The 16724-nt window shown below is 39.1% G+C and overlaps 1 protein-coding gene across 2 annotated transcripts in view; it reads left to right on the forward strand.

The window, feature by feature from the left end:
* Nucleotides 1-5037: 5037 nt before the first annotated feature.
* Nucleotides 5038-16724, forward strand: part of BTLA (B and T lymphocyte associated) — a 36551-nt gene continuing 24864 nt past the window's right edge. Inside the window, exons 1-2 of one of the 2 annotated variants that reach the window (XM_015129863.3) lie at nt 5038-5330; nt 5425-5624. In XM_015129863.3, the coding sequence (XP_014985349.2) occupies nt 5537-5624 (88 nt within the window). In that variant the 5' untranslated portion in view covers nt 5038-5330; nt 5425-5536. Of the gene's footprint in view, nt 5625-16724 lie in introns of both variants that reach the window. The other variant, XM_001104281.5, reaches the window with a different exon arrangement.

Raw genomic sequence — 16724 nt, forward strand, 5'->3', positions numbered from 1 at the left:
TAGTAAGTCTCTTTGGCTTGAAAAATCCACAACTGCACAAGTTCTTTAACTGCGGTTATTTGTGCACAAAACTTACTGAAAGAGAATAAACAGAAATCCTACCAGATGTTTGAGAGAACTCTAAGAATATTTTATAATAGACTATATTAAACACCAAAACTCTACCTGGACCCTAACTTGCAGAACCAGGAAATGGAATGATGAAGCTGTGTATCCCCCAAAGCCATCTTCTCTAATGCCCACCTCAACTGTGATCTGTGATCATCAAGGCAAGAGAGCTAGTGTAGTGGAAGCTATGATGCACCATTCATAGCCTCTTCAGGACTAAAGAATTTATTTCCCCAAGCTGTGGGGAGTGTTCCTGGCTAAGAGGCCTCAGCTGTCAGTCTTGTATGGAAATTTTCCACTGCAAAGAGAAATTCTTTACCCAAATGCAAACCCCCTTTCCTGGAGACAGCCTGCATCCAATGACTGGTCATTGCAGGTATAAAAAATCCCAACCTCCTTGGCCAAACTAAAAACTATAAAGGATCAACCCAGCTTCAGACCTTCTTCTGTTTTGCTGAGGCCTTTGCTGAGACTGTGTCACATCCTGATGTGTCCCTTTACCCTCTGCTGAATTCGGTTCTCTTTTCTGCCTCCACGCTTAATGATCCCCAGTGCACACCCTAAAAAACTTCCTGCATACTAGTCTCTGCCTCAGAGTCTACTTCCCATTGAGCTTTATTTTCAAAAACTAGAAAGATCTTCCAAGGAACAGAGGCTGGAGCTATTGCATGGGCTAATTAAGAAACTTCACCCACTGCTGCAGCAGGGCACCCTGGCTATTGACCAGTGGCTACCTATGTTTCTTGTATTCCCTTTTCTGAATAGGAACGTATGTGTGTCCCTAAAAACTGAAAATTAGTCATATTGACATTTTCCCCCTTAGCTTAAAGCAGCTTTCTAACAGGGACCATTGATGCACCATGGCCTAGAAAACATCTTTGCAGAAACTTACGTGACTGTCTTCTTCCGTTTGTGCTGGTATGACAATATACCTTAAACAGTAATTCTTGTTTCTTCCTTTGTTTTTAAAGACAGGGTCTCGCTCTGTCACCCAGACTAGAGAGCAGTGGCACAATCATAGCTCACTATAAAAGCTGGGTAGTTTAGAAAGAACAGAAATATATTTCTCACAGTTCTGGAGAGTGGGAGGTCCAAGATCGAGGCTCCAGCAGACACAGTGTCTGGCGAGGGTTGCTCTCTGCTTCCAGAATGGTGCCTTCTTACTGCCTCCTGACAGCAAGGTGGAAGGGAGCAAAAAGGGATGAATGCTGTGTCCTCACATGGTAGAAGAGATGGAAGTGCAGGCAGTTCTCTGAAGCTTTTTTTAGAGACAGGGTCTTACTCCCTTTCCCAGGCTGGAGTGCAGTGGTATGATCATAACTCATTGTAGCCTTGAACTCCTGGGCTCAAATGATCCTCCTGCCTTAGTGTCCCAAGTAGCTGGGCCTACAGGCATATACCACCATATCCAGCTAAGTTTTGAAGTTTCTTGTAGGTACAGGGGTTTTACTATGTTGCCCAGGCTAGTTTTGAACTTCTGGCCTCAAGCAATCTTCCTGACTTGGTCTTACAAAGTTTGGGATTACAGATGTGAGCCACAGCACCCAGCCTGAAGCCTCTTTCATAAGGACATTAATTCCATTCATGAGGGCAGAGCCCTCATGACCTAATCACATTCCAAAAGTCCCTATCTCTTAATGCCATCACTTTAGGGGTTAAGTTCTAACATAGGAATTTCAAGGAGACACCCACACTCAAACCATAAAAGTTTTTATCAAAATGAGCTAAATATTATTCAGTTGGAATTGATTACTGTTATATAAGAATTCGAACTATGAATACTATATTATTTCTTCATTTGGGGAGACCAATTGTCCTAAAAGTGAGGCTTCCTCACTTTATTATGTTTTATTATTGCAAATAATACTTCACTCAACAATCAAACATTGCTTATGAAATTTTTTTAAACACTATCATGGAAACGTTGGGTGCATATAAATTGATTTTTAGTTCGTAAGACATGGAACCATGAGACACTACATATAGACCTAAGGCTCCTTTGCAAATGTTTTTGTAATTTGGACCAGCTTTAAGCTACACCATTCCTCTGCTAATCAAAGCTTTATTATGGCATTTACTTTAGAGTCTTGATCTCTATGCAACAATGACTCCCATTAGCAAGCAGATATTTTCAACTTGTTCCACCATCATTACATTTTGGCTCATTAATATAGGGTTTCTTGGTTCCAGAATGATTATAGTTGCAATTTACTGATTACTTTGCATGTGTCACCTCAGTTAACCAACAAAACAGATAGGTATTGTTACTATGTTTTATAGAACTGGAAATTGAAATGTGGAGCAGATTTGGTTCCCTGGAAGCAGACACAGATAGATTAGGGATCAACAACTGTGAAAGGAAGGGATCAGAGGAAGAAACTGTGATGTAGGCCTAATATGCCCTTGGCAACTCAATTGGGAGTTCTGGATCAAGTATTGCCCATCAGCTTGCCGTGTCAGTTCAAAATGGCCAGCAATCTGTACACTTTCCCTGCTCCATCATTGGATGCAAGCTGTCATGGGAAAGCATGACCTTGGTCAAGGTGTGTCTCAACTGAGGAGACCTGGGAGAAGTTTACAGCTGAAGGTACTCTGCCTATTGCATTCCCCCCATCTAAGAGCAAAGATATCCTTGAAGGGGGATCTGAGAAGTGCATTTCTGTGTCTACTACAGACTCTAAGAACATAGAAAATCTATTAAAGTTTCTATAGCTAGTAAGTGACAAAGCTTTGATACCACATATGTGATTCAAAAGCTTATGTCCCCTACCAACTCATAATTGATTTCTAACTATTCCTTCAAATCAGTATATCAAAATCATCTTTGGAGCTTTCTAAAAATAGGGATATCTGTCCTTCACCTTGTGAGATTCTGATTCAATGGAAATGAATAGGATTAAAAAATTCCACCCATTTTATAAAAAGTGCCCAGGCTGAGTATAAAGTATAGTAATGTACAGAAACTATTGCTCACAATAACATTAGTGAAAAAATGGCACCAAATTGAAAAATGTCAAAGGTTTTAAATTGCTGGACTACATTTACAGTAAAGCTATGGAATGTTTTGGGGGGATGTTAAAAAATCAGAACCAAGATTCATCTCTTTGGGGTTGTCTAACATCAGGGGCAAGACTTTTCCGGGATCCTGTGTCATGTTTTATGATTGCTGGTTCTCTGATTACCTGAGGGAAAAATATTGCAGAAAGTATAGCTGCTTCATCATTCATGAAATCAACCGAGTCTGTAAGTGAACTGAAAAATTTACCCTCCAAGTAGTTCCTGAGATGTTTGTAAGGAGAGTTTGAAGATACCAAATTCTATTTCCTTTTTGTCTTTCAACATAAAACTCATTAGAGGTTCATGTCTTTAAAATTGTTGCAATTTGTAATGCAATCACTTTCAAGAATGTAATAAACTCTTTAAATTTGCAAATATACATGAAAATTATAATTTTGGAATCAAACAATACATAATTATGATGGGATTACAAAAGTTATAAGCTTAAGGCAAGATTGACTTATTACTGAGATAATAAATTACTGAGTCTGGCTTCTTTCCATTTTTTTTTTCTTTTTGTCTTTACTAGAACAAAGACAGGAGTGAGATTCTGAGGCAGCGTTTTATCTACAGTGGAACACTCAGGACTCTACCTGCAGAAGGATAAAGAGCTAGGCGTGCTAATAAAAGCAAGAAAATATATACATCTTTTAAAAATACATTAGATGCTACATAAGATTTTTTCTAAATTTTGTCTAACTAGCATGGACTTTTTTGTATGAAAAATACTTAAAATAGTGACATAACAGTTTCAAGCTGAGATAAAGTTAATATGTTCTCTCTCTGATTTGGGCTTACGTAACCCATAAGCCATAAGGTTGTGGCTTTTGACCTCTGGGCCATTTTAAAGGGACAATGAGCCTTGCTTCAGCTGCCTCAAGAAGTTTTTACTCTACTCTGAACACGGGAAAAGGAAGGAGATGTGTAAATACTGCATAAATATTTCCCAGGATGTTTCTTTAATAACAGAAATTCCAAAAGGCTGTGTGTAGCCTCTCTGTATTATACTCTATTATAGGACCAACACTAAAGGTGGATGTAAGGAAGTTGTAGTACTGGTTGAATGAGTTCTTTAAAATCAGCAATAACAACTCATTCATCATTCATCTCCAAACATAGCACATTGTCTATTTGAATCAATAAATATTGATAACTGTTTTTTTAAATTTTAATTTACCCTTGGCAACTCAATCGGGAGCTTTGAATCAAGTATTGCCCATCAGCTTCCCGGGTCTCGCCAAAATGGCCAGCAATCTATATATACTTTCCTTGCTTTTAAAACTTTCCTTGTACTTAAAAACACTGAAGTTTGGCCTTGGAAGAAAATCATCAGTCTCTGAGAAAAAACTTATATAATCGATTTCTGTCAATGATCACAAATGCCACAAATCTAGATCTCTTATTTCGAGTCTCAAATGGCAGGTGAATTTGATTAGCTCCTATGACTATAAGCTAAGCTAATTATTACAAGTGGTTGTGGAGAAAACAGTCCTATGGTGGCCTGTGGTATCTGATCTTGAACTTTTCCATTTCTTTCTTTACTGTTTCTATTCTACTTCATCAAGACAACTGCATGAAGAATGTTTAAAATGGAAATTTCCTTTAATTGATATTCAAGATCTCCTTTAGATTAGAACTTTATTATCTAGAGAGAACATGTAGCCAATATTAATGATGATCTTGTTCCATTGATATGTATCCACAAATTAAAGACGGCTGCTCTTCCTTCTTCTGTTGAGGAAGTGCTTCCTGTCACTCATTTTCTCCATAACCTCAGATAAATCTTCACTGGTTTAATGACAATAAGCAGTCTTATCTTACTGTGACATGTACAGGAAAAACAAGAAACCTAAAATCTTTTACATAAAAGAAGTTTCATAATCACAAGCTATCACAAAGGGGAAAATGTATGCTTACCATTGATAGTTTTACCATAAATTTCCTGACCTTAATTTGATTAAAATCTCAACTTAAAGACTGTAACAATATAGATTTCTTTAAAGTTTAATCGCTCATTTCACTGAACGTAGAGTGCAGGAAAAACCTCAAGCTGGGGCAAAAATGTGGTAGAGCGGAAGGAGAAGTTAAGGACTGAGCTGCTTTGCAGAGCAGAGTGTTTGAAAGTGAACAGCCAACCTGACAAGAAGCAAAAACCACAGGACAGAGTACCACATCATCTTTCTGTTCACTTTGTTTCACAAAATCATCCAGGTTCTTCCTACTCTCCTCTCTTACCACCTCTCTCTTCTTTTTTTTTAGTTATTTCACAGATGCCACTGGGGTAGGTAAACTGACCCAACTCTGCAGCACTCAGAAGACAAAGCAAAGCCTTCTACTTGAGCAGTTTTTCCATCCCTGATATGTGCAGGAAATGAAGACATTGCCTGCCATGCTTGGAAGTGGGCGATTATTTTGGGTCGTCTTCCTAATCCCTTATCTGGACATCTGGAACATCCATGGTAAGGCACCTGCTTAGGTTATTTCTGGTTTTATTTCTCAGGGGGTCTTGGAGGCAACATTTTCCCTTGCTGAACTTAGTACAGTGTAATGTTTATACTAAGGGGGTAATCGTAGATGAAACCAAGCAGTTACATTTGCTTACCGAAGACATCGTAGAGCGTAAACCAAATTAGAACATAGTTTTCATCTATCTAAATCATAGGCATTTCATCCATAGCTTGACTGACTTTCTTAAAAAACAGCTTGATGGCAAGAAAAGAGAACTGAGTAGATGTTATAAATAGTTAAGTATGAATCTATCACTACTTTTTGCAAAAATGCTCTGGCTGCCATACTGGTGATGAATAGATAGCTCGTTTTTTCCAAACTGAGTGCAGTAGAGTGTTGCAGTGCTCAGTTGGGTAGGAGAGTTGTTGGATAATCGGGGTTATACATATCTTCATGGTTACTCTCAAATAATACTGTCTCTAAATAAAATCTCTATACTTGCTTCGTTGGGGTGTATGCCATGAGAATACCAGTTGAGAAAATGCTACAAAATATAGGAGCAGAACCTTTCGTTATTGCTTCTGTTTTGTTGAAAGGGAATGGTTCCTACTTGGTTGTCAACTGAACACAGAAAATAAGTTGGATTCTGCAAAGATGACATTTAGCCACCCCTGCAAAGACTTTATACAGGCAAAAAAAAAAAAAAAGATAATTTCTTCTTTGTTGTAAAGTCGCTTGCTACCTTATATTGACACAGGAACCCACATATTATCAAGAGGAAAAGCCTATGAGTGGCTCATCAGAACCTTCTGATTTTTCAGGTTTTATTTTTTTATCTTTTTTGAGACAGAGTTTTGCTCTCGTTACCCAGGCTGGAGTGCAATGGCGTGATCTTGGCTCACTGTAGCTTCTGCCTCCTGGGTTCAATCAATTCTTCTGCCTCCCGGGTTCAATTGATTCTCCTGCCTCAGCCTCCCAAGTAGCTGGGATTACAGGCGTCTGCCACCACGCCCAGCTAATTTTTGTATGGGATTATCCAACATCTGTCCTACCCAACTGAGCACTGCAAAACTCTACTGCACTCAGTTTGGAAAGAACGAGCTAGCTATTCATCACCAGTGTGGCAGCCAGAGCATTTTCACAAGAAGTAGTGATAGATTTGTACTTAACTACTTATAACATCTACTCAGTTCTCTTTTCTTGCCATCAAGCTGTTTTTTAAGAAAGTCAGCCAAGCTATGGATACAATGCATGTTGGGCAGGCTGGTCTGGAACTCCTGACCTCAAGTGATCCATCTGCCTCAGACTCCGAAAGTGCTGGAATTACAGGCATGAGCCACCATGCCCGGCGATTTTTCAGGTTTTAAATATTCTGTCTTATTATTCCCTACAAGCACATATTTATCAGTTTGGCTACTGCAATTTTAAATTAGAAAATCTGACCACTGAGGTTCTATGGAAAGTCCATCTATAATTTTAAACTGTGTAGTTTGGAATTTGTCTCTATGATGCCAGGATGCCATACAACCAAGTACGAAGTGAAAAAGTCCTGAGTTACTTAAGCATCTTTATGTTTGTAAGTATCTAGTATTAAGTCGACTAGGTGCTTAGATGGTTGACAATTTCCCACCTTCCATCAGATGCCTACAGTCACATAGCCACAACTGGAGTCAAATATTATTCAATAGAATTCTTCCCCATTTGAAGGACACATAAACTACTCTATGAAATTAAGAGCACTGAGTTTCAGTGCTAAACCACATTGATGGTGGGATATGACATTTATTTCTCCTAATGTGCAACCTAGCATTTGCAAAAGTGAACTTGGGTGTTAGAACTGGGTTAATTTACTGGCTCTGCCATACGGCATTGATTAAGTCTCTTATCTTTAGTTTCCTCACTTGAACAATGGAGATAATAATCATACCTAAATTATGGGGCTGCTGTGAAGACTGTAAATGCAATAATATGGGTAAAGTGCCTAGCATAGTAAGTGCACATATTTAAAACTCAATAAATGTTAGTGGTATTTTTCCTAAATTATTTTCACCAAGCAACTTCCATGTTATTAAATGAGAATTATGTTTTAACATTATTATTTAAAATAGTTGAGTTTTTAAAGTTAAAAATAAAATAAATAAGTACAATATGTTTTGCAATATATTTAGCCCAAAATATAGTGAATCAAATTATTCAGAAAATGTAATACTGCTGGGAGCCATGGCTCTAGCCTGTAGTCTCAGCACTTTGGGAAGCCAAGATAGGCAGATCACCTGAGGTCATGAGTTTAAGACCAGACTGGTCAACATGGTGAAACCCTGTCTCTACTGAAAATACAAACATTAGCTGGGCATGGTGGGAGGTGCCTGTAGTCCCAGCTGCTCAGGAGGCCAAGACAGGAAAATAGCTTGAACCCAGGAGGTGGAGGTTGCAGTGAGCTGAGATCATACCGCTGCACTCAAACAAAAAAGGGAAAGACTTGAGTGAAGTGCTGGTCAGATATATACCAGTTGATATAATTGCAGCATCAGTTGCATTAAATTAAAGCTATAGGTTAAGAGAAGGAACATTTGGTGCAATTTGTTCTCCCAGGCAGAGCTGGCGGCTCCATTTCTTAAAACCACATTAACTACCTTATATCTTGGGGATTTCCCGTGATTTACTTAATTGCTGAGTTCTTTACAGTAACACATTTTCGAAGTGTTTCAAGATAGCCTTTGAAGATTTTTCCCCCTACTTCAAAGCCATGTGAGATCCGTGTCCTTGTTCCTAGGAGTGAGGCTGCATCTATAATAAGGCTGGAAAAAATGTAATGTTCTCTACAAGCTTCCTGTTTAAGATCCTTATTTATTACAAAAGTATGCTTGCTTAGTTTTTGTGTTTCTCCAAAAAATTAGAGAAACTTGCCCCTCAGTGTGTGGCATACAATTTCTGTTCTGATAGAAGTAATAAAAATGTCAACACCTTCCCTTCATGGGCAGATCATGCTGGTAAGAACTAGACTTCAAACGCAAGTGTCTCTGTCCATTGTCTGCCCTATCGTCCTGGACCATTTGTCTGAGGCGACCCTAGACCGTAGTTCAGTTGAGGATCAACCAAGGATTCCACCTTTAGTCAGGCAGGAACACTGCAGTTAATGTCTGAGTATCGCCTAGCACCGTATAGGATCCAGAATAAAGGCAATTGGAGCTCTTTGATTGATTACTGGTTATTGTGATTTTTTGAAAAAGCAATCCTAGTCTGGTTCAGTAAGGGAAGGACACCTGTATTCTGGCTCTTTCAAGAATACAGTGGTCAGGTCTATGTCTCCATTTTGATCTGGTTTGTGTCATATTTACCCTTTATTATGACGGTCCAGTATGGTTTATGGACCAGCTTTTAAACACCATATTCCACATCCCACACAGATTGTTTTGCTCTACCACAAACTGGCCATATCTTTGGGTCAAAAAAAAATCATTCCTTGAAGTTCAGGTTTTGTAGCACAGTATCTTTATAAGGCATATTTCTATGACTTCAGCTATTTGTTCCTGCTGAAATGTACATATGGTGGAATGCTAGTGATAGAGCTCTGTCTTCTGCCAAGTGCCTATGTATTATTACAATAATACCTGCCACATATTAAATAAATGTTTAGGAATGCGTTCTGTGGTTATAGGACTTCTTGAATTAAAGCATGAAAAGATTAACCTTGTGCTGATTGCAACCTTGAATATACTTTGCTATCACAGAGAAGTTTTTAAATTTCTTGCTTCCTCTGTCCTACTACCAAAGTTTCCTCTATTGTAAAGTTGAGGTCAAAAGCTATTTATCTTGCCTCATTGGGACTTTCCTACTTAATTTCCATTATTTGTGAGTTTCATCTTTATGTAGAGTCCAGAATTGTTGAAAGAAAAATATTTATAGGCATTTGTAATCAGGTCCAAAAAATAATCCTTTTCTTTGTTCCTTGGAGAAGCTGTGTGGTATAGTGGCTAAGATCAGGGACTCTAGAGCCAGACTGCCTGGATTAGTATCCTATGTCTGCCATTTAATGGTTTTGTGACTATAAAATCTCTGGTTTTCAGTTTTCTCATCTAAAAAAATGGGAGAATAATCTTATAATGTCGTTGTGACTATTAAGTAAATTAATTCTGTAAAACACTTAGAATAGTGCATGGTATGCCATTAAGTGCTGTGCATTATTTAGCTAATTTTTTTTATTTTAGTCCAACATTTCATTAATTTAATAGTCCTGTTAAAGTAACATTGGGTGGCAATTGGGAATCAACCACAAATAAAATTTTGGAGTTGACAAAAGTCTTCTATAAATTACTCTTGATATTATTATCTACTCTTTTTTTTTCTTTATTTCTTCTAAAAAAGGAAAACAGTATACACGTGCAGATCATGCAGGTTTGTTACATAGGTATATGTGTGCCATGGGGGTTTGCTTAACCTATTGACCCATCCTCTAAGTTCCCTCTCCTCTCCCCACACCCCCCATTAGGCTCTGGTTTATGTTATTCCCCTCTTTGTGTCCATATATTCTCATTGTTCAACTCCCACTTATAAGTGAGAACATACAGTGTTTGGTTTTCTGTTTCTGTGTTAGTTTGCTGAGGATGATGGCTTCCAGCTCCATCCATGTCCCTGCAAAGGGCACGATCTCATTCTTTTTTATGGCTGCATAGTATTCCATAGTGTATATGTAACACATTTTCTTTTTCCAGTCTATCATTGATGGGCATTTGGGTTGGTTCCATGTCTTTGCTATTGTAAATAGTGCTGCAATAAACATACATGTGCATGTGTCTTTATAGTAGCATGATTCATATTCCTTTGGGTATATACCCAGTAATGGGATTGCTGGATCAAATGGTATTTCTGGTTCTAGATTGAGGAATCACCATACTGTCTTCCACAATGGTTGAACTAATTTACACTCCCACCAACAGTGTGAAAGCATTCCTGTTTCTCCACAGCCTTGCCAGCATCTATTGTTTCCTGACTTTTTAATAATCGCCATTCAGACTGGTGTGAGATGTTATCTCTTTGTGGTTTTGGTTTGCATTTCTCTGATGATTAGTGATGTTGAAATTTATTCTTACGTTTGTTGGCTGCATAAATGTCTTCTTTTGAGAAGTGTCTGTTTAGGCCTGGAGTGGTGGCTCATGCCTGTAATCCCAGCACTTTGGGAGGCTGAGGAGGGCGGATCATTTGAGGTCAGGAGTTCAAGACCAGTCTGGCCAACATGGTGAAACCCTGTCTCTACTAAAAATACAAAAATTAGCTGGCCATGGTGGAATATGCTTGTAAGACCAGCTACTTGGAAGACTGAGGCAGAATTGCTTGAACCCAGCAGACAGAAGTTGCAGTGAGTCAGGTTGCACCACTGCACTCCAGCTGGGTGACAGAGTGAAACTCTGTCTCCAAAAAAAAGAGAGAGAAGTGTCTGTTCATATCCTTTGCGCACTTTTTGGTGGGGTTGTTTGTTTTTTTCTTGTACATTTATTTAAGTTCCTTGTAAATTCTGGATATTAGGCCTTTTTCAGACGGGTAGATTGCAAAAATTTTCTCCCATCCTGTAGGTTGCCTTTTTGCTCTGATGATAGTTTCTTTTGCTGTGCAGAAGTTCTTCAGTTTGTTGCAACTGCTTTTGGCATTTTTGTCATGAAGACTTTGTGACAAAAATGCCAAAAGCATTATCTACTCTTGTCCTTGTCACCAAGAAATGCTAATAGTGTTTGAGAATCATGCAGCTTGAGTTGTATTGTGTCAGTGAATTGTATCATATGTGATTTGTTTCACTTTTCTAATATTTTCCATTCTCTTACCTCAAAATAAGCTCAATATTTTGTACCTTTCTGGTATACTCTCGTGGTTATGGACCTGATTTACGTGTTTATCTTGATGGAAGAAGTGCCTTGTGTGCATGTGTCTGTGTGTATGCATGCAGAGGTGTCATTTTTAGTATGCTCAGAATCTAAACATATACAATTTGAGATTCACTTAGAACAGAGTCCAGAGGAGTGTTAGATCAGTCCCAGGAAAACATCAAGTTTAGCTGGCAGAGCTCTTCAGTTTCTCTTTTCTGCCTTCTTGATAACCATGTTCGTCTTATAAGTACAACCTAGAACTCACACACATCACAAATGGCCTATTATCCAATAAGCTGGCTACAAGGGAGGCTGGGGCATTGAGATTTTCATCTGTGGGGTTATGGCCCCACTTCATTTTCATCTATAATATTAGAAGATGAGAATTAATACTGGAAGACATTTAGCAGATTCTGTCCACATAAGTATTGTTTACTATTTTCAAGGGCTTTGAAAATGCCAATGAATCTCAGTGTGATGTCTGTGGAGAGATATGAGGAAGTATCTGGGAAGAAAGTAGAGATTGACTTTCCCTTTCCATTCACAATACATAAGCCACACTTAATCTGAACATCACAGGTAACCATCCTTCCACTGAAGTCAATATTTAGAAATACTCATGTTGGTTTCTGATCAAATGCCAGAGGTGCTCACAGATGCTACTGTCAACAGCTTCTCAGGTATGCTCTCTGCATTTGCTGCCCTGTGTTTCTTCCTCAAGTCCCTGTGATCAAGGTGGAAAACTTAGCCTATCTGAAGGACAGGGCCTGTGTGTAACAGGCAATCAAAGGCTCTCTGGACCAGAGCTATTCTCTACATAGTCAACATAAATCATTGTTCTTTAGGACTCATTAAGTTGACTAAAAGCTTTTACTATTCAAGAGCAATAATTACATGTTGACCAACTAAAACCACCAGAAACTCATCCTTGTTACTTAGAGTAGACAGGGCTCTAAGGGGTGCAATGTATGTGAATCTTCTGGCCTAGAGAAGCAAAGTCAGTGACCAATAGGGTAGAACTGCAAGGGGACATTTGTGACTCGGCAGAGATGTAATGAAGAAATCCTGAAAGCAAGCTTAGAAAATTATCAAAGGACAAAGTTTTTTTCAATTTTCTAGTTTTGACCAAGGCAAGCCTTGCTGGTTAATATATGTCTGTAGAATTTCTTCTCCCACATAAAAGAAGATCATGCTTATATTGGATGTGCTGCCTTTCTTCTCTCTATTATCTATATTTTTTTGCCTGGTGTATATACCAGTTATTATGCACCACTGCTGATCCCTAGAATGGTTGTTGGGAGTAATTTTTCACAGCAGAGCCTTCTGTGTTTCCATCTTGTCTTTACCACTCAGGCTTTACACCTCTGGACAATGACTCAACTTCTGTGTGACTTCCCTAAATTCATCCTATCAGAAAACAATAATATCTGGTACTTACTCTTGTTGTTAGGTGCCAAGCATAGTGCTAAGAGTATTTCCTATGTGTTCCCATTTACTTTTACAACAGTCCTGCTGGATAAGAGCTTGTGCTTTGGAGTTAGCCAGGCCTGGGTTAAAGTCCTAGTCTTGACTCTTCCTCCCACCAGTTGGTGACCTTGGGCAAGTGGCTTATATTCTCTAATACCCAGTTTCCTCAACTTAAAAATAAAGGCCATAGTAGCAATTCCCTCATAAAATCATTGTGAGGGTCAAATGAAACAATACATGTTTGGTATCTAAAAGTGCCTACCTCATAATAAGAACTTTGAAAATATTAGTCATATGCTTTTTTTCCTCCTGTTAAGATAGATCTAGGTTGGTTCTACAGCTCATAGATAATGTGAGGTGGCGTGTGCTTGTGGGCAAGTGGCAAAGAACATGTAGCAGTGATTGTAGAGGTGATCTCCTAAATGTAACTTAAACTTTCCATTGGACATCTGACCTCATGACCTCTAAAGATCTCTTCTTGTTCTACTCTTAAATATCTCAAAGAGAGGAAATGACACGGGGACTTTGTAAGCTTTGCTAGATGCCGGAAAAAGCAATGACAAATACTAAAATGACTGAGTTTAGACAAAACAAGTTCAGAATTATTTCAAACATGAGAAAATCAAGAGATATATGGCTTAAAGTCTTCAGTTGCTCAATACAACTGCATTGAAGAGATCAATCTTCAAATTTACTTTCCAAATAGTCATACTACACTAACAATGAGGTGTTCTAACTGTAGAAGAAATTACTTTAAAGTGTGCTAATGCCATATGAAAGTACACTTAAAGAAAAGTTTCATATATGAATATAAGAAGATATATTTTTGTAAGAAGGGGATTTTAAAGAGGAAATAATAATAAAGGATGATTGTGAAAATGCTCTCAATTTTCTTGTTTCATGGTTCTTTGTTTTTGTTTTTAATAATGGGCATAAATGTAGACTTAGGCCCTGTGTATTCTTGGCATTAATACTTTCCAGTTCCATTTTTGTGAAGGAAATTTTACATTGTGTGTGTGTGTGTTTACACAAGGAGAGAATGGCTCTTCTTGTCTAAAGACCAATATCAGGTAATATCCACAGAGAATAAGTTAAATCTACTATTGCATACTACATCCTTGTCTGTGATCTGTATTGTCTGTGATCTGTATCTTTAGTGTTGTTTTTCAGGTGAGACGTATGTAAATACACTTTCATTTTACACAAGGGACTGAGGGTCAGTCAGTTTTCACCGTACTCATGAGAACAATCACAGGGTTTTCCTTAAAGTAACAATAGTCATTTTTACAATAGAAGCTCTGATTTTAACATATGTGTGTGTGCATCATACTTATTTAATTTTCTCCAGGTATTCCTAGTACTTCTGAGAATATCTGACTTATGGAGTGGGTTTATTTACCATAGAGTTAAAGTAATACCTTTAATAGACATTACATAATACATTAAATGAATACTTTCTGTATGAGGTGGAACTCCCCCACCCTAGCCTCATGTCACCACATTTCTGATTTTGTGAGTGTATGTCAGCTAGTTTATGATGGGAAAGTATGCTATCTGGGTTTTCTGATGTCGTGCATGTGATTTCCCAAGGTGCGCAAGTCAATGTCCTCCCAAGATCTTTGAAGTATGGTTCCATGGCTGCTATTGCTGTGTGTGGATTTGCCCCGACTGTGTGCAAACCACTGCCTTATGGGATCCCTAAACTCTAATTTCAAGGGAAGATTTGCGAGACAGATTATTTCCCTTCCCTGGTGGCCATCATCTCTTCCCTCCTCTCTGCCATTCCAGCCTTCTAAAGTAAGGCGGAACATTCCATCTGGAGGCCTTTTTGCTCCTGAGTGTAAAGACTTCTTTCCTTCTGTAGCCCCCCCAGCATGTATCTGAAGTTTGGTTTGTTGTTTGTCTATGATAGTATCTCCTGACAGACGCTAAAATCCTGGTTGATGTCACAGAAAATTGTTGGTTTATTATACTTAGTAATCATTTTAGTTTCTCAAAAAATCATTTGTGGCCGGGCGCGGTGGCTCACGCCTGTAATCCCAGCACTTTGGGAGGCCGAGGCGGGCGGATCACAAGGTCAGGAGATCGAGACCATGGTGAAACCCCGTCTCTACTAAAAATAGAAAAAATTAGCCGGGCACAGTGGCGGGCGCCTGTAGTCCCAGCTAATCGGGAGGCTGAGGCCGGAGAATGGCGTGAACCCGGGAGTTGGAGCTTGCAGTGAGCCGAGATTGTGCCACTGCACTCTAGCCTGGGCGACAGAGCGAGACTCCGTCTCAAAAAAAAAAAAAAATCATTTGTTTAATTTCTGTGTTAAACTCTGACACTTTCTTAGCTCAAGTTAGGGCAATCTGCATTCATTACAGTAATTCATTTCTTTCAATGGTTGTAACCACTTTGAAGTTTCCATAAATTTGTAAGAATTTTTCAATGGAGACATAGTGAAACTCAGGGGAGATTTTCCTCATGATAATGGTTATAATCAAAACATATGGTCTTTAAAAACAAGAAACAATGGTATTTTACAAAATGTTCATAATCACAACCCTCTTTTTTTTAAGGGCTAATTGGTTTCAAAAATTACTTACACTCTTCAGCTCAGCAACTACACTTGCTTGGTTGGGAGTTACGAGACTATACAGTTATTTGTGGCTGGCACTCCTTTCTGATCGGCTGGTCTGTGTAGCTGGATGGCCATGGAGTGTCACTTGTTAAATATTTTTAATATCCACCCCTGAGTGGACATAAATCAGGCCTTTTCAAACTGAGTACTTGTAAAGTCTAGCTTTTCTTTAGTGGTTACAACTTAACCACTGTAAGGTATGTTGAGTTGCATATGTTCTTCACCTCTCTGCCTTTTAGCCCACCTCTCTAAGGGCTTAGGGGACTCTGCTGTGCAGCCAGTACTAGGTAGAAACAATTAGAGCTGTGAACAGGGGATTATTTGCTCCATTAACGTCTTTCTGTTCAGTCTCAGGGCACGTCGTGCTTTCTCACCTTTATACCTTTCTAAGTCCAACTCCTCATGCAGAGACAGGTAACACACCATCAAGGAAGTAGCAGACTAGATAGAAGACAGAAACATGAACACATGTGATTATAAAGAGTGATGCATGTCACACAAAATAGCATCAGACATTCGCTAGGGGGTGGGGATATGAGAGTATGGTGAGTTTGCATAAAGAAGCAGGGGCTAGGCCCGGTGTGGTGTCTCACGCCTGTAATCCCAGCATTTTGGGAGGCCAAGGCAGGCGGATCATGAGGTCAGGATATCGAGACCATCCTGGCTAACCCAGTAAAACTCCGTCTCTACTAAAAATACAAAAAATCAGCCGGGCGCGATGGCGGGCACCTGTAGTCCCAGCTACTCGGGAGGCTGAGGCAGGAGAATGATGTGAACCCGGGAGGCGGAGCTTGCAGTGAGCCAAGATCGCGCCACTGCACTCCAGCCTGGGCGACAGAGCGAGACTCTGTCTCAAAAAAAAAAAAAAAACAAACAAAAACAAAAACAAAAACAAAACACCAAACACTGACAGTGATGTGGAGAATGGATTGAGGTGGAGGGAGGGAAACAAGGCCAAGTTTGGAATGTAGACGACCATTTGGTAGGCTGTGACAATAATCCACATGAAACAGAATGAGATCCAAATTAAGGCAGTGTCATGGAAACAAATATGGAAGACATTTTCCATCCTGATTCAACTGAACTTCGCAGCCGATAGAATGGGACAGTGACAAGGAAGCAGACTAAGATGGCTCCCCAGGTTCTGGCCCATGTAATTAGGT

This window comes from Macaca mulatta, chromosome 2, assembly GCF_049350105.2.
Source record: "Macaca mulatta isolate MMU2019108-1 chromosome 2, T2T-MMU8v2.0, whole genome shotgun sequence".
Taxonomy (NCBI): Eukaryota; Metazoa; Chordata; class Mammalia; order Primates; family Cercopithecidae; genus Macaca; species Macaca mulatta.